The sequence below is a fragment of the Electrophorus electricus genome, chromosome 8, assembly GCF_041902795.1.
Source record: "Electrophorus electricus isolate QZ-2024a chromosome 8, ASM4190279v1, whole genome shotgun sequence".
Classification (NCBI taxonomy): domain Eukaryota; kingdom Metazoa; phylum Chordata; class Actinopteri; order Gymnotiformes; family Gymnotidae; genus Electrophorus; species Electrophorus electricus.
The window spans coordinates 3,528,655-3,547,765 of record NC_137504.1 but is presented as its reverse complement, the minus strand read 5'-3'; the positions used below and the strand labels follow the sequence as shown (position 1 = coordinate 3,547,765).

The 19,111-nt window shown below is 43.0% G+C and overlaps 1 protein-coding gene across 2 annotated transcripts; it reads left to right on the top strand.

The window, feature by feature from the left end:
- The first annotated feature begins 42 nt into the window (after positions 1-42).
- Positions 43-17,130, top strand: zgc:92275 (cholesterol 7-desaturase nvd). 2 transcript variants are annotated; one of them, XM_027004259.3, is made up of 8 exons: positions 45-700; positions 7,218-7,406; positions 7,586-7,764; positions 8,029-8,154; positions 11,172-11,291; positions 12,393-12,569; positions 13,139-13,322; positions 13,754-17,130. In XM_027004259.3, the coding sequence occupies exons 1-7, from the start codon at positions 271-273 to the stop codon at positions 13,298-13,300; spliced, it is 1,383 nt and encodes a 460-aa protein (XP_026860060.1). In that variant the 5' UTR covers positions 45-270; the 3' UTR covers positions 13,301-13,322; positions 13,754-17,130. The 2 variants fall into 2 exon arrangements, with proteins under 2 accessions (XP_081575666.1, XP_026860060.1); XM_081719540.1 differs by lacking the exon at positions 11,172-11,291 and having other exon boundaries at positions 43-700.
- The last annotated feature ends 1,981 nt before the right edge of the window (positions 17,131-19,111 follow it).

Genomic DNA, 19,111 nt, shown 5'->3' with positions numbered 1-19,111 from the left:
CGTTTCCAGGGCGCGTTGGACTCGCGAGCTCATTTCGGACGCGTCCGTGGGGCGCGTGCGTAAACAGGTCGCCTACAGCTCACCTGTCTACTGTCTAAGACGGACGATGCGGCATCGTGCAGCTCTCGCGGAGGGGACGTGGGTCGCGCTCGCTGGTCTTAACAGTGTGTTTCCGTGACGGTGCGTTAGTGGCGCACGCGCACACACACGCGCGCGCGCGCGCGCGTTTGACTGTCGGTTGCACCGCGCGGGGAGCACTAATCGAGCATCATGGAGAGTTGTGGCAGTTCACTGCTCTTCAAAGCGCTCGCTATAGGCGCGATCGTCCTGACCGCCGCCGTGCTGATGCACGCCCGGGATCCCTGCGACCTGCTCTTCGGTGCGGCGTACCCCGAGCTGTGGAGGAAAACCGGGCTGGCCGGAGCCCCGGCGCGGGCCGCGGCGTGCATCTCCGCGGGGGTGCTGCTTCTCGCAGCGGGCTGGCTTTACCGCTTGCTGTTCGCTCCCCTGGAGCTGCTGCGAAGCCCGGACGACGTGGGCTACATCGCCGCGGATGGTCGCTCCCGCGCCCAAGCCGCGAACGAGGTGCGTCGGAGGCGCAAGACCGGAGAGCTGCCGCCGGTTTACCCGAACGGGTGGTACCGGGCCTTAGACTCGCACATGCTGGAGCGAGGAGACGTGAGGAGCGTGACCGTCCTGGGTATGTATCTAGTGTTCACCAAAACGCGCCCGGGAGCGCGCTTGCGGAAAGCCGTGCCTTCCCGAAAACGGCCAATTCCTTTCTGTGTGGCACCCTCAGGTTTCTGTCAATTTCTTCTGTTCTTGACAAGTTTTATTAAAGGTCAGGGAGGTGAGCTACGCGATCCGAGCGTACCGGCGCATCCCTCCCCTCCTCCTGTATCTCTGTGGCTCTGTGTCTGGGCTACGTGTGTGCATGTGGTATAAAAATAGCGTTCCTCACTATCGCAACCGTTTTTCAGGTCACTCCAATCACTCTTCTCACACTAACTTGCTGTGCACCCTCTAAAAACTACAGTGCTTTGTATGGAGTGCGACATGCCCGCTTCAATTCTCAAAGCATTGCGTTCACGTTTATCAAAAGTCTGCATTCATCGGTTTATGGGAAACCGATATGTCCCCATTACTCAAGTGCATGCTTTTGTGTGTGAGTAAAAAAAGTAAAGAATTAGAACTGTAACCTGTCCACGTCATTAGATTATGTGAAATGTGTGATGTCCGTCAGGTTTCTTTAGTATTGTACGGGGGGTGGGCGGTGTCAACTCTTGGAAGCCACAGCACTAGTAGAGTTGTTGGCTTTAGCCTGTTCTACCACACCGTGTATCATATGGCTTTGCTCATATCTACCACACCGTGTGTCATATGGCTTTGCTCATAACTAACTAATTCAGTCAGATGTTAAGTCAGTTAAATATATGAACATTTTGAACATCCTGTGTAGGGCTGGAGTCTGTACTCTGGAATACAGTAGTTACATGGGGGATTTTAAAAAAAGTAAATATATTCATTGAAATTAATTCAAAGTTGAAAATTTGGGTCAGATCTCTTCTTATCTTCTCAGCATATTCACTTGACACTTTGAATGGCTACATACTTTTTTTATGCATAGCATGTAGGTGAGATATAAGGAGAACAGTACATCAGTTAGCTGGTGATGTTCATAGTCTGTGTGTAAAAACGGGGTGTAGCATAACGTGCAACCCAGAGCAGACCTCAACAAATCATATTCCTAAACAATTTAATTCCTTGCAAAGACTAGCTTTGTTGAATAAAGAAACAAGTGGTTTTATGTATTTATTTATTTTAAATATAAGTCATAAAATAATAAAAATAGTATTAAAAATAAGACTGAAAATAAATTGGTTATGTGTGTATTACTTAAGTAAAATCACTGCTGTTTCAATCAGACAATATTAGTATCAGTGTAACAGTTTGCAATATCCTACTCAATACAAAATAACAGATATACAGTGTATAACACTGTATAAATCTTAACTTTTTTTTGCTATAGGAGGACCTTATAGTACATTTTACACTGAATTCGAATGTGTTTTTAGAATCTTTCTATCACATATGGTCTGTGATACCATAATAATACAATTTTATATTAATTATATATTACTTATTCATAAATGAAGCCTAAAATATGTGCAGACCTCTAATATGTACAGTGTATGATTTTTGCCTACATTAGGTCTCAGGAACATTCATCTGTAGTGTCCAGCAGTAATCTGCCAACACAGAGGGGCTCCACTTTCCTTGGTACCGCTTTTTTGCACTATACATAATGACATATGAGTATACTTGCACAAATAACTATGGGTGAGAGATACATTCTGAAAACATATTTGGATTCAGCATGCAAATATAGACAATAGACAGATATTTTTGCAGGAAAGCAAAATCATTATTGACCAGTGTAATCTATGCAGCACATCAGCTAAGCCTTTGGAACTCCAAGAGGTAAATCGGAAAAAGCACAAGAATCAGCACAGGCGTCCCTGGGGACTGGACGGCCAGAAATGCTGACCCCGAGCATGTCACCAGTCCTGCTAGTATTGCTGTATCACTGACCTGCTCCGACCCTTCTGCTGCAAACAGAGGATTCAACTCTTTTGAATCTTGTTGCTAAGGCAGTTCAGCATCTTTGGTTACTTTTCCTGCCCTTTGTTCTTTCTAACGTGTCCTTCGGTGGGCCAGCCAGGTTGCTAGGAGAGACCTTATTATGTTGCACACTCCTTTGGGTTTTCAGTGTAAACTTCAAACAAACCACCTTTGTTAATTGTCTGGATACATCTTAGCCACTTAGAAACGATTCTTTTCATGTCTCTGTTGAAGTGTCTCTTGGATGACCATGGAGAAGGCCCGGGAACAGACCAGAGTCCTCGCAAAACATCACAGTACAAAGATGCAGTTGGAGAAAAAGGTTTTTGCAAAGCTTGATGAAACTGCTTTTCCTTTCAAATGGTGCCTCTAAGCACAGGTTATTCCAATAGTATTTTTCACCTGTGTAGCTTAATTAAATCACTCGGAACATCCTCCAGAGAGCAACTCATTCACTCTCCTACCTCTCGTATGCTCTGCTGTGAGCGAAATGGTAGCACTGAGTTCTTGGAGAGAACTCATATTGAAATAAAGCTGCATTTTTATTACTGTTAGGTTCTGGTCTTGGCGGCCAAGCAGGCACGTGAAGAACGAGGGCACTAATGTGGAGTCAGCAAAAACCCCCACACACGTAGGAATTAAGTGCAGTTGATAAGGAAACGTGTATAATACAATAATAACGCACAATAATGTAACCAAAACAAACACCACAAACACAATACCGGGTGAATATTTACAGGAAGGTATACAAAAGGTGAACCCAAAACACAGGCGCTAATCTGGAATGAGCCTTGGCAGTGCCTAAGCACAGAAAGAATCTAAACACGCCAAACTGTTCTGGGGTGCGTTTCCCGATAGCGATTAATCTCACTGATATATGAACTACTTTAAGAACGATGAACCTTTAAGAATGCCAAAAGACCAAAAACCAAAAGAATACCTTTTGCGAATGTTTCCCAGAAGCCTTCTTAGTGTCCAAACTTAGAAACGAGTTTTAAGTACTTCTTTACTGACTCCGCCTCGGCATCCCTGCTGGAAAAGCACTGGCAGTCGGAAACCGAAAATTTAAATAAATACATTTACATACATTTTCTCATTATTATATCACAAACGTAAATAATTATTAAAAACTAATAACTAATAAGTATTTAAATTACTGGTGTAAAGTAAAACATGTAAAACATTACACTTGCAATTCCTTCCTATTGCATAATAGGCACACAGTAAATCTTTCAGTCCAGAAGTACGGCAAAGCGTTGCATAAACTGAATTTTCCTAAAGCTACAGATATGGTGTATTAGAAAAAAAGATGCAAAGACAAGATTTTTGTCAATGATTGTTCAATTTAATTATCTTTCGTGTGGTGGGCACAACGTTTAGTGAAAGTAAAACTTGCACCACAATAAATGCATATTCATGTTTATAACAGAAACAACAAGCACAGGTCACTCACTCAGTGTGTCCTCCACTGCACCAACAATTCCAGGAATGTTCCCATTTTGATGCAATGCAATGCATCTCTAGTGAATGAAAATGTGAAAAATCTGGCCTTACTCTAGTCTGGCCTTACTCTAGTCCGGCCTTACTCCGAGTTACTTATTTGTGAGAATGATTAATCAGTTTGACTGGTTATGTCATAATAAGCTTATTAGAATAACTGTAGTCATTTCTTTGCAAAGAATACATTAATTTACTACTACTGCTACTACTACACTGGAAAATGTATTTAATTTAATTAAAATAATTTAATTTAATTGAAAATAAATTTTTTAAAAAGTCTAGGCTACAGCAATAAATAATCTCGTGTTCGTCACTAATTTAATGTTTAATTAGTTAATTTAATACTGGGAACATACTAACTACATAATTCAAGCGAATAGCATCAATATTTGTTGGCATTGGATGTAGTGAACACCGTTTATTTTGTGAGATTTTTCGGTACATTTGCTATATATTTCCTGCTTACCTTGCATTGCCTGAGATTTAAAAGTCCATGGGGGATTTCAATGACTGTCCTTTCACCCCTACCCTGCACAGACAGGTTTGAGCAAAGGTTTACTGCATGTACAGTTTAAGGAAATGATCTGACTCCTTATGAAAAGGTTGGGAAGGGCACATTATCCTGTATACTGTTATATTGGTGTCACCAGCACAAAACCACAGCTGGTTCTTAGATAGTTGTTCTCTCCGGTTAGCTAATATTTAAGTATTTACATAACAAATGCTTACTTGAAAGAGTTTCGCACGGCTTCAAGATAACACAGCATTTGTAATAAGGTGATAAAATGATATTGTAAATAAAAGAAATGCAGGATTGAAAAACTACAACCTGACTACTACATGGAAAAATGCAAAGGCTAGAATAACTATAGAATGAATCGGACACGTCGCATCCCCAGAGAACCATGTGTCTCATGCTTTGTTTTATTAACCATGGAAAAGTTTCAAACAGAACCGTGTTTTAGAACCACGTTAACCAGTCGGATCAGTGGAATTTGGAGATGACCGCTGGGTCCACTAATAAAAAGAGAGCAATAAACACAAGAGTGGGAGATACATTGTCTTCTACACAAATATGCTGTAGATCAAGCTAATACAAATTTCATTTCTTGACGTAAAAGGATGAGCTTAGGAATGTATCCTGATGGTCCCCACACAGCTAAGGACAACCATGTGCTAACACATTCCTCCAGCAGGACGTGCTGTGACCTGTCCTGCAGAAGGAGTGTGAGATTTGTGCCCTCGACATCCACTCTCACCATGCCTGCCTCTGCTGGGTTTCATGTTTTCTCTGCAGCAAAAGCACATCGAGTCTCCTGAGTCAGCAAGACCGTTTAATGTGTGTGTGTGTGTGTGTGTGTGTGTGTGTGTGTGTGTGTGTGTGTGTGTGTGTGTGTGTGTGTGTGTGTGTGTGTGTGTAGAACGGAAGCAGGGAGTGGGTGTGGTCCGGAGCTGCTTCCAGCATACTGCAAGGTTAACACCCAAGAGTGCTTAAGTACTAACACCCATTCTGGAGTCATGCAGGTTGTACAGTATGTTGTTCATTAAAGATGTGTTGGGCTGTTCATGAAGACTGTGTGCTTATATCTAAGCATTTCCTTGTGTCTGTGAGATTCTTCTTCCTTGCCTGTTGTTGAACTGTGCTGGGTATTGAATGTGTAAGGCTGACTGTGAAAGCATGATTTGATAATGAACATAGCCTTCTATGTAGTAATGCTCAATATGACATGAATAAAACCTAGTACCTAATAATGCCTGATGTGATCGCGAATATAGTGTGTTATGTTTTAATGCATGATGTGATAATGAACATTATCTTCCCACATAATAATTCCTGATGTAATAAAGAATATAGTGTTCTACATAATAATGCACAATGTGATAATGGATCTAGTCTTCTGTATAATAATTCCTAATGTAATAATGAACATACTCTATAATATTTTTTTTCCTAATTAACCAATGAAAGGTGCAGATTCATTAGTGATTCTGCAACTGAAATATGTAATACCCCCCCCCCCCCCCCGCCAGCCAGCCGCCACACCCCTACCTCATGTAGCTTGTGGAAGGCATATTTGCTAAATCTCAGGCGTGTCTCTGTGTGCAGTATTCTTTTACCATGCAGAGCTACTGGGGGCGCCCATTCTGCTCCCAGCACCATGAGGCTGTGCTAATTTGCTAAAGTCACCCTCAGGGATGAGTCACTTATGGCACGGTTAATATTTTATAGTGCTCTCCAAAGTCCACTTTCAGGCAAGTATTATTTAATTAGCCTTTAAGCAGTGAGAGCGTAGTTATCGATCTACATGCCTCGGCGTTGCACTGATGAGGAGCAGTCAGTCATCGGAGATAAAGTGGCATGATGCTCAAATGTGGGTCACAGCTGTGTGAAGGGTCTGCAGTTTGAGAGACAGCGTGCGATGTACCTCACTTGACAGGATGCAGCAGCTGGTCAGAGATTGTCACACTCAAACAGCAGATTTGCTGTACATGAATTCATGTTTCTCATACTTCTCCCCACACCTCTTTCGTCTCTCTGCTTTCACTTTTTCCTCATTCATGTTTTATTTCTTTGACTGACGCCCCCTTTTTAAATGACACTTATCCCTGTCCCAGATTCAGATCTGACGCAAGTCAGTTCAGCCTGTGTGTTTCATGGTACTTTACTTACCTACTACCCATAATGTATTCCCCGTTCACCCTAAGGGAGGTGTCACCTTTGATCCTTTAACAGAATGTTCTGGACACTAGGAGCATAAATGGCCTGTATGTGTTTTGTAACATTTGGCACTTCGCCACCTGGGGCCAATATTCACTTGCCTGGTGGTGTTTATCACTTAGCACTAGCTTTCCATATCTAAATAAATGTTAATAAATGCAAATTTAAAATTAAGATCGTTGGCCTACTGGTCTTATGTGTGACCCTGGAGTTGGCACTTTGCTTCAAAACCCACAGGGATCAATTGCACAATGCTGCCCTCTTCAGGTTATTTTCTGCATTTTCATGATGAGTTTTCTAGTGTGGGTTACTGAGGATAATATCAGTAATATTTCCAAAACGTCATGATTTATAAATGCTCTGCTTGGGTCTTTAGGTGAGCAGGTGGCCGTGTTCCGTGGTCAGGACGGGAAGGCCTATGTTGTGGGTGCCTACTGCCCTCACCTGGGAGCCAATTTGGCAGTTGGTGGGAGAGTGATAGGCAGCTGCATAGAATGCCCCTTCCATGGGTGGCAGTTCCGCGGGAGCGATGGAAAGTGCGTCAAGATCCCATATGCTGAGAGAGGTAATCGGCACGATGAGGTTGACCAGAGCTTCAGCTTGAGACACTGATGACATCCCTGTGACCTCACTGGGTTCTGTGTAAATACATAGATAGATAGACAGTATGCACCTCCAGAGAGCTAATTTGTAGTACTGTATACGTGCCTTTGTGTGTGTGTGTGTGACTGCATGCATGGCCAGTGCCTGAGTTTGCTAAGGTTCGCTGCTGGCCAAGTTGTGAGATCAATGGGCAGATCCTGGTGTGGTTCCACTGTGATGGAGAAGAGCCAGCTTGGAGCGTCCCCGAGCAGAAGGAGATCAGCCGTGGAGAGTGGGTGTACCGTGGGCGAACCGAGCACTTCATCAACGCACACATAGAGGTACTGCAGGCTTAACACAGGAACTTAAAATAGACTAAAATAAATATAAGCAGGGCTGAAAAAACATACAAAAATGAACGTCTCCACGAACATTTGACTAATCCAAAAGTCTCTTTGAAAAGTGAGAGTATGTATACATATGGCTATGTCCAATAGTTACCGCACTGATGGCCTTTTTATATATCCGTATAATACCTAAAATGCAGTTCGGCAAGAGGAAAATAACTGATTCCTAACTGCCCCTCTACTCCCACCACCCTGTAGGAGATCCCAGAAAATGCTGCAGATATCGCTCATCTGGCCCACCTTCACACGCCAGGCATTGTGAGTGGAGTGGATCTGCGCTACACCAACAGCAAGACCTGGGAGTTCCTTCGGCACAACTGGAAGGTGAGCTTCCCTACAGGCTGACATATCCAAAATTCATTTAAGTGTCCCATGGGAAATTGAACTGTCCTGTGGGGAATTAGATTTTTCCCATATGGAAGCTCGTTTTGGACACAAAGGCTGCCAAGAACTGCACAAAACTAGACTACAGTCATGCAGAAAACTAAACCACAACTACAGTGTAGCAGTACCACATGAAACCAGTCCTAAAATCTGTAGCGAACAGCACATTGCAGACAATGTCTGGGGGAGCAAATTAAGATTTTGGTAAACAAAAAAAGTTCATTTTAATTGTTCATATATTAATGAGATTAAAAATTATATTAAAATGAGCATTTTAGTAATGCAGACTTTGCATGCAATCTCTTATGGTCAAACTGGTTGTAGTTGCAGTTACACTTGTTTTAGTATCTGTATAAGGTTTTCTAAGTTGATTTGCACTGCTTTCCGGTCCTTTTTGTTTTATATAAATGCAGAGTAGTAATGCAACACAACCAAGTTAATCTTATTTCTTTTTATTCATCTATTTGAAGTCAAAGAAATGGCTAAATTGGTTGGTCTTAGAAACCACCCCATCCAAAATTGAGGACAAGTATGACTATAAATGAATATGAATGAATATAAATGAATATGAATGCCTCTGAGCTTGGCTGAGACTGCTGCACCTGCCAGTGTTTATACTGTATTATAGTTGTTGTGTTTTATAACCCACCAAAGTTCTGATTGTGGAGTTCTGTATTAGTTGGCTCAGTGGTTGAGCGCCAGGCAATAAAAGTTACTTTACCAGTAATTGTGGTTGTAGGAGATGTTAATCCCCTAAAGTACAGCTCCCTCTGCTGTGCATTGAAAAGCCAGTGCACTGGCTGGACCGGTTAAACGCCATCGTTCCAGATATGAAGCAGCTGTCCCATGAGCCCTCTCTCGTCACCTCTTATCGACAGATCACAGCGCTGTTTTTAAGTCTGCAGGGTTCCTGTCTGAAAGTCGCCCTCGAGCTTTGTATCTGCACGACTGTTCTGCTATAGCAAAGGGACTGTTGTGTCTCTGATCGATAAGGCTATTTTCTCAGGAGCACAGAAGGCTTAGACATCTTACAACGTGTTTAAACCAGTCAGCCAAGACGAGCTGAACAAGTGTGAGTAGAAAATGCTCCTCTCTAAGGTGACTCACTCCATCAAAAACAAGCAAAGAGGAATAAGTATGAGACTGATACTCACCCACCTTTAGAACTTGGCTCGAGGAATCTTTTATGAGTTGGTTAAGTCTGTTGGGAGCTGTGGAGAATGGAGGTGAGAAAGGAGCTCGCACCCTGCAGCAGGGCGAATGTGAGACTCTTAGCATACCTTTCTCCTCTGTCTGGAAGGACGCTGCCGCTAACATGCCTACTCCAGAAGATGTACCGTCAGTGTTGGTATGCTGACCGACATGCACCTTGAGGATTGGTGAGGCTAAACTGCTTCTCCGAAAATGTAACTGCTTCAGGTCAGAAGAGAAGGATGGGTTTCCGGCATAGGTGAACTACAGTGAAGAATTAGCACTTGTACTAACAATTCTGTAGAATTCTTGTCTGATAGCGGGTCGGGTTCTTACTCAGTGGAAGGATTCAGTGGTCTGTGCTGAACCAATACACAGCACACCACTGTTCCTTCAGGACTTTAGGCAGATATCCTTGCTTAGTATATGAGTATAGACAGACAAGATATGTGAAGGAATCTTAAAAAAAAACCAAACAGTCAGCCTGAAAATGCAATCAGAATCACAGGTTCATGAAGAACAGATTGACTGTTTCCTTTCTCCTACAAGCTCACACTGTATGTATCAACTTCTTCGGGGCCTTCGATACAGTTGATCATGGTCAACTTCTGTCTACATTAGCCGTCTGTGGTATTTCCCAAATTCTATGGCTGGTCCTGAATGTCTATCTGATGGAGAGGCAACAAGCTGTATTCTGGGGGAACCTTTGTTCTCAGCACAGTGTGTACAAGCTGGCCTTCCTTGATGTGTATGAATACACTAGACCAGATGTTGCCTTGTGGTGCGGAGCCGTCACGTATGCTGAAGTGACGTTGAGTGAGCTGTTGATGTGATCTCCTCCTGGATAAATACAAGCTGCTGTTGATGTGATCTACGGTTACGCAGGAGAGGCAGAATCTTTTTGCCTGTTACCTAATCCTTTAAAAACAAAAGATGTGGTTATCAATTTCAGGAAGCCTCAAAACAAACCTGATCCTCTTAAAGGAACAGGGGCTAGAGTGTGTGGAGTCAGATTAGCTCAGACCTGACATCGTCAGGAGAGTCCAGCCATGCATACATGCCATGAGGAGCTTGCATGCCTATCACCACTTGCTCTGCTGAATGTTTGTTGGACCTTCTTCTAGCCTTGCTATGCTTCTCCTGTCTTGGCAAGGTTACCTAAGTGTGTTGTGCAAGATCCGAGTCCATCCATTTCCTACAAAATAGTAAGAAATGTTTACAACCATTAAGCCCCATGTCTAGGGCATTTAAACTACTATAATCAAACTTTTGTTTATATGGGATTGACATTGGACTAATATCATGAATATTTTTAGTAAGTACTGTATTGCACTGGTTGATATCAATGGTAGTGTTGGATTTGTTTACTGAGCTGTATTGTTTTTCATCTGGTTGTACAAATTCTTATTTCATGTACTTCAGTGTCCTGTTTATTAATAAACCTGAACTTACAATAGGGAAAATGATTCAAAACACTACTTATGCTGTATGATAAAATTTTTTCCACACCACTGTAAAGTACTGATGTGCTTAGTTGCAAAGGATTGAAACTAAATCTGCAAAGCATCCTACTGGTTTGAAAATGAAAGGTTGGCTCCTTGGTGGACATTGGATTTAAACATTCCTAAGGTTTTGTTACATTTAACTTAATGACTCCACATATTCACCAGTATTGTATGATGCAACCGTAAAGCTGCTATCATCTTGTTCACATCGATGTTTCTATGTCCTCCTGTGTCTCTTGCGTGTGTGTGTGTGTGTTCCAGGTGGAGTGGACTCCAGAACCAGAGCCATATAAACACTGCTCTCAGATGCTGGTGAAGCATGCTCTTACTGTGTTCGGCAAACACTGGCCTCTTTTGGATCTTAACGTGGTGGCTAGGCAGGTAATGCCACAGCAGAGCAGCAGGGGGCACCAGTGGGTGTCACCGGGGAATCAGTGCAGTGCTTCAGTCTTGTTAATCATGCATTCAGAGACATAAGAACCGTGGTTTCTTTGTCCCACCACTGCAGTCACAACATATGTTTTTTATTTGTTTATGTACATCTTGTTAAATTAAAGCTCCGAGATTGATCCTTAGCTTTTGCATATAGGGTGCATATGTCCAGATTGGATGCATATGTCCAGATTGGGTGCATATGTCCAGATTGGGTGCATATGTCCAGATTGCATGCATATGTCCAGATTGGGTGCATATGTCCAGATTGCATGCATATGTCCAGATTGGGTGCATATGTCCAGATTGGGTGCATATGTCCATTGTTACTTTTATGAAATGTAAAATCTATTTTGTGTTATCAGTTGTATGCGTAATGTGTATTTTATGTCGTTGCCAAAGTCCAATTTCTATGATTTGGGTGGACGTAATGCTTCAATTAAAAGAGTCTACCTCCCACACAATATGAAGGATTTCGTACACGTAAAAGGAACTCATTCAAATAGGTCTGAGTGCCTTTATTCATTCCTAGACAAGAGGGGTTTTGTTGCACGAAACATTCCAAGTCCTTCACATACAATTCACCATCAGCACTCATTTATTTGAGCCTTGAATATGTGTTTGTGGTGCCTTTCAAAAAGACTACCTCGTAACCATGGCGATGCTAATTAAACACAGTGGTACGTGGGAGAGGTGTCGTTACTTAAAGCTGCACGGGGAAGTGTCGGACAGCTGCGCCCCTCATCGGGTGAAGCGCCATGCTCTATGACCGGGCTGTAGACCTGTTCTCTGCAGCTGAGGATTTGGGGTACGGCCTCGTGATGTGACGTGACGTGGAGTAACTAGGTGTGATGTGTTGGCATGCGATGCAGATGGACTGTGACGTGGCGGAAAATGATCTAAGGCAACATTGATTGCAAAGCAAACAGTGCATCAGGTTTGGGGCACACGTGTAAGAAGAGCCAGTGATGCAGTTCTTCAGCACATGTCTTTGCGCTGCTGTACGGTTGAGCTGATTAGCACTGAGAGGAGATGTGTGTTTGTGTCCAGGTGGGGCCTGGTGTGGTATTCCTGCTGTTTGACCACAGCTTCCTGGGTCGGGGGGTTATCATGCACTGTGTGACCCCATTGGAACCACTGCTGCAGTGTGTGTCACACACCATCTTCTACCAGAGCGGCATCCCCCCGCTGGTGCCCAAGTTTATCCTGCGAGCAGAGTGTATCCAGGTAACACACAACCATTTATAAACACACACACACACACACACACACACACACACACACACACACACACACACACACACACTGCAGTAATCGTATTCTAATGGCTCTATTGGTCTAAACATTAGACATATCCCCTCTGTATGTGTGTGTGTGTATGAGAGGGTGTTAAGGTATTGTCTCACAGTTTATAGTGTTTATATTTTCTTCGTGTTTAACAATTTTGTATCTATAAATGTTTAGATGAGAGACATAGTTTTTTGTGTTTAGTCACCTTACGTTTATGTTCTGTTTACTTTCTAAAATATAGCTTGACTAATATTGCATTTTTATAGTCATGCCATACACAGTTCTTACACATGACCCAGGGATTCAAGCAGCCTGCCTTTGGGGCTTGTCTTCAGCAATCAATACCAGTAATTAATTATCTTTCAGATGGCAATTTTAAGAAGGTGTGTGATTATCTGGAAGAATAACAAGACATAACAGGGGTCAATGCTGCATAACGCTGAAGCACCTAAGGTTTTCCTAACCAGTAACCAAGAATCACTAAGTGAATGTCTCTGCCATGGCAGTTTGAGCGGGACGTGATGATCTGGAACAACAAGAAGTACATTTCTAAACCAGTTCTGGTGAAGGAGGACTCAGCCATCCAGAAGCACCGGCGCTGGTATAGTCAGTTCTACAGCGAGAACAGTCCACGGCTGCGCTACCAGCTCGACACAATGGACTACTGACCACACACAGCCTGGACTGGAGGTAAGGTTTTCCTCTGACTGACGTCTTGGTTCCCACACTGTAGAACTGGTGATGTTCTGGACCAGCTGCCTAGACCACCGTTTCTCAGGGTTCACCACGTGGTGCTTTATCCCCACTCCTTCCCAACTCCCAGCACACCTGAACCGAGCAAACAGGAACCAAACGAGTGGTATAGGTGTCCTGGAAACTAGGTCAGAGTGAAAATATAGACCATTTTTTGGGGCACTGCTTTAAAAAACACAACGCATTTATACTGTGCAATTGCTTCACGTACTGCTGCGTAGACAAACATGCTAAAAAAGAAGCATGGAATGTGAATGAATAGATAGATGGATAATTTGATTTGAGATAGAAAAATTGGTTATAGAAAATAAATAAAGTGCATTAACAGTATTGCAGCTGGAATGATTTTCCTCTCTTTTTCTTTGCAGCTTTTATGCAAAAGTTTAGCCGAATGCTATGAAATGGACAAGACACTCATTTTGGACGAGGCTGCAGCTGCTACGCAACTAGTTTTAGAGGGGAAAAAAGTCTTTCCTCAGTCTTGGAACCCATGAGTTGTTTTTCTGAACTGACTGAGCCCATATTTTTAAATATTCAAAAATGTTCCACGTTTCACATGTAAGAACTGAAAGTCTCAATGCAAGTAAGTACTGTTAGAGAACTCAATGGCCTCTCAGAGGACAGTGAATCTGCAGTGAGGGGAGATCTGCTTGCCTGTGACTGAACAGGTGTTCCTACCAATGTAAGCAATAACTGTCCATGTGCCAGTGGATGAACTGAAGCCACAAAAACAATCACGTGCCCACTGTGAAGAAGGATCCAAAGAGCATGTCCTTCTAATGTATCACAAAAACACTGTGCAAGTAAGCAACAACAAATTTAGATGTTTTGACACTATAATCATTCAGACTCGATGTAACATGAAACAATGACTAAAGGCAGAACTTACTTTGAGACTGAACCATAGTGAAATTTAGTTGTTTTAGGTGACCATAAGTAATACACTCAAAAACGAATTTTTATCATCGTATGCAGTAACGCCCAACAAACATCCCCCATAGGCAGTCTAGAGTTGCACGTCCCTCCTTCACTCTGGTACAGGTTAACTTCTTAACCGTATATCTCCATATAAGACTTTGTTTCGGAACTCTAAAGGACTGTTTTTATGGACCGTAAAGAATTTTTTTTTATCTACTCGAAGGAAACTTACTGTGACATACCCAAAAATGAGACACTGTATCCTGATAAAGGACATTTTGGAAATTGGATTCACTGTGCTGTGGTCTCAGGAGAAGAATCAAGTGCATTCTTGAAAATCATTGCATTTTTTAAGCATAATTATCACTCGGTAGTGCTAAATCTCTTCAAGTCTCTCAAAGCAGGAATCCAGTAAGACTCTGCAGGACCGGTAGCAGTCGGTCCATTGGAAGCCCCCGCCAGGAAGGCCGTGGACGTAGATGGGCCCTCCATGCCGCTCCAACTGCAGGATTGATTTTGTGGTGCAAGAGGTCACAGCTGCAGTGGAGTCGTCTAAAGCAGGACGCAGTGGGGAAACATGACATGACTGCCAATGGCGTCTCCAACCCCAGCTGGGACGTTTCCAGAGGTAGCACATTCCTACCACATATGAAGAGTTAGACCATTTCGCACTAGCTATTGACTGCTGATACGAACCAGTAGGAACCTTACTAAACTAAAACGCTTCTGTATTGTTGATAGGGTCGTGGTTTAGTTGAGATTTCTGTTCGAGTCTTGTGTTAATGAGCTAAGTAACTTCATTAGGAGACTCTAGATTACGCACAGAAAGCCTTCATGTCTGATAAGACCAACAATCTTATCAGAAGCCTGAGTTCAGAGCGCCGTGCAGAGAGCAGGCGCCTTCGTCCTTGTGCACTGATCCCCTGCACCCGATACGCTCGTGTGCCATGTTGCTAACTATGCCCGCCACTGTTCATGTAAATGTTCATGTAAACAAAAAAACAAACAAACAAAACCTCTGAAATAACTTCCAATAAGGTGACGTGAGTCATTCAAGCATGAATGCTTGTGTTAGTGTTAGCTCGTGGGAAATGTCACAGCTAAGGGCTAAGGGTGTCCTAATCTGACTTGTGGAGTGGTTCAGAGACATGTGTGCCAGTTTTTATTTAGATATAGATTGCAGTTCTACAAGTCAAAGCTTTGCTGATTGTTTTAATGTTGAGACATTTTAGTTTTTGATTTTTAAGATGAATTAAGCTGAATCCAGCCCCCATAAAAAGCTCCTCATTTCTCAGTTGTGTTTTGCATTTTTGATATGATAAGCTTTATTGCACCATAGTCCCTGTTTAATAGTTTCACATATGTACATCAGCATACAAAGCTTTCCTTTAATGACAAACTTTCTTTTTTGTGCTGTTTGAAATCCAATGCAACATTTTTTGTGTTTTGAAAAGTACAAGATATGTTTTCTTCTTATTTAAACTGCTGTGTTCCTACACATGGCTGTAGATATTGGATGCATGTAAAAAAAAATGCATATAGGTATATTAATTAGAAATTCAAAAATTAATCAGTCGTAGGTAATATCAGCTCATCAGCTCATTAGCTATTTATATCACACTGAATAAACACTGATGTGTGTAAGCTATGAGAATGATTAGTGTTGTGCACAGGTTAAAATCATCAGCCTGAAAAGAACTGCACTCTCTTCTAAAGCCAAGCTTGTCATGCAGAGCCAGTCAGCTTTAACACTCTCTCGTGACCAGCTCTTAATGCCGAGTGGCATTAGTTCATCTGTCTGACCACGCTGACATGACTGGAGTCTTTTACAACATGAGCCATATGCTGGATCCGGTCTTGCTAATAAACGTTGAATGTCATCCAACTAGACAGAGAGAGAGAGAGAAATCACATGAGGTCACTGCACTGGAAACATGTCAGTATGCAGATGTTTTTCACATCTGCCGATGGTGCCGTGTTAAAGGCAACTAGCTGCACTACACCTGCACTTTCTGTCTGCTTGGAGACTAGATGCCCATTCGGTCCTAGCGGAGACCGCACGGTAAAGCACAAGGCGGAGAAATCAAATGTGACTCACTGTGATGGTCTGAGATGCAGTAAGCATTCTGCATTACTTTTGTTAGCCTCAGCTGCAGTTATTTGATGAAAGTTCTAGGCATTTGTACTGAATTTTTAGGGTTTCAGTAAATTCTTCAGGTTGCACATATCTATTATAACCATTATGGAATGGTTGTAGATAAGAGATAATTACATAATTGGGGGGGAAATGTCCTTTTTATTGTTCATTTGGTATTGTTGGTCAAGCTGTTTTAAGTGAAATTCAAGAAAATGTTTTCTGGATAAACTGCTGGCAATTATTTTTGAAATCCAATGCAACAAATTCACTGTATGCCGCATTTTTTTCAGTTGTGTTAAATATGAGAAAAATGTGACTTTGCTTCACTAATGCTCTGAGGTAGTATGTTTACTTATGTGCAACGTCTTCTACTTGGAATATGAAAGCCTTTTACTAAAGTAAATTATTCAAATATAAACTTTAAAAGGTAGTGTGGAAGACATTTATGGAAAACAGTTCTATACTCGGTTTAAAGAAGAAAGAGTCACCTGACCTGAACCACAGAGTGCGCCAACACACTACAGTCTGAGTACAAATGTGGACCTGTGAACCTCACAGGTGGAGGGAACCTCACCTAATTCTAGACTGTCCAGTGTATGTCATTGGGACATGTAGTCAAAATATAATTACTGGAATCCTGTATAAATTTGAATCCAGATTCATAAATAAAATCCTCAGAATACAAAACAATTTTCTCTTTTTCTCAATTTTCTGAAAATCAGTTATACATATTCTTTTTGAAAGCACAAAGAATGGGATGTCATATATACATAGATTTATGAATAAACTATTCAACCATGCTTGGCCTGATGTTCAAATCTCTGAAATGCTTGACCTTGTTAATGTTATATTGAGTTTCTGCACATTGCATTTCAAAAACCATGTGCAAAAGAAATGCATGTTTCTCAAGACTGATGTTATTCAGTGTTATTTCAGTGACTGGAACTTTAGTTAGGTTAATCGGTACCAGAGGGCCACAATGCCGTTTACATAACAGTGATAAGCAGGCAGTCAGAATATGTCTATAATAGACTGGAACCGGTGTCGGAGACATTACCCAGAAAGGGAATGCGACTCCTTGAGCTACTTTCCAAGCAGGACAGAGCTTTCTGGAACACCAGTGACTTTTTAAGTGCATGGATAATGTGTGTGATCTCGAGGTTGAGTCGGGAGGAAGGAAACAGACCGCAGGTGGTGGGCCCCCAATGTGCGGTGATTTCACCTCCTCCTGTTCCAGAAGAACAGGAGAGGTCCCCTGGTCCTACCCGTAACCCAGCATCTGTGAAGCCTAGTGTGCAAACAAGTGTGTCACCTCGATGAAGGAGCAGCACAGACAGCTGTGGCCAAGGATCAAGAGTTTTTGCGTGTGTCGAATGCGCAAAGTGCTGTACCTCCCACAGTTCCAGATCCAGATGGGCCGAAGCCGCGTATCAGGAATGCGATCCTGTCTCGGCAGGGTTTGGTCCGTGAATGTTTGCTTAGTGAACTTTTTAATAATCCCTTAAGAAAGTCAGTGCGGAATGTCAAGGTTAGGAATGGACAGATGGACAGGACGGTGGGACGCCTGGACCTCCGAGCCAGGAACCAGCCAACTCCGGCCAGCTACATGAGGACACAGCCTTGGCACTAGATGAGTGCCCAATTTGCGCAGAGTCCTACCATCCCAAGGGCAAGCATGGCGTGGTGCTGCTAAACTGTGACCACGCCATGTGCCAAAGCTGCCTGTCGACGCCGCTCGCCCGCGCGTCCGACCAGCCGTGTGCAGTGCCCCCTGTGCGGGCAGAAGACGCCCCTGTTGCGGTGAGAGATCTGCAGGCTTCAGGAGGCCGCCGGGCTCCTCTCCTGCCCTCGAGACGCTGCCGTCTTAATGGCACGGCTGGAAGCGGAGCCGGAGCTGGCGTGGGCGCTGGGCCGCGGGCTCTGTTGGCGGGCGGAGGAGTACCCGCTACTGCGGGCGGAGACGGGCCGGGTGTGGGGCTGCTTCGAGCACCCCTGCCGGCTGGTGCGAGCAGTCAGAGGAACGCGGCTCCGTTTCCTGCTGCTTCTCACACTGTACCTGGTAGAGCTGAGCTTCCTAGTGCTTGTCTTTCTGCCCATCGTAGTTCTGCTTCTCCTCTTCACCCTTGCCAGCCAGGCCAAGGTGACTGGGACTGACAAACACTTTTAACTGTGGGCTTTAACTGCAGCGATTGAGAGCATTTCCAAACTAATACAGCCATGAAAAATAAGCTTGAGTGTATGATCCTTTTTTAATCAGCAAGAAGAGTGCTTTTCTGGTATTGAGATAAAACTGAATTAGGAGCTGTGCTAGAGAGGACAATCATTTTAAAATATGATGGGAAGAAAAGGAAATAATGTCTTTTCTTTTTGTCAACAAGCTGCTTATCTATACTGTCTCAGATAAATTGTTTTTTGTCTGTAAAAAACGAGGCCAAAATGAGGTCTGGTGATAATAACAGAAGGCAACGATTAATCTCTGTCTGGTTTTGGGTTTAATAATAAATTCTGCTCGGGTGAAGTCCTCTTCTCCACCACTCTGATGTTCCACTTTTTGGAGGAACAGATTTGACATCATTTATATCCATAGCAACCATCAAAAGTTGGTGCATCGCCACAACACTTCTGTGAACTTGACTCATACTAAGAAATTCAGGAAGCAGGCTTCCTTTTT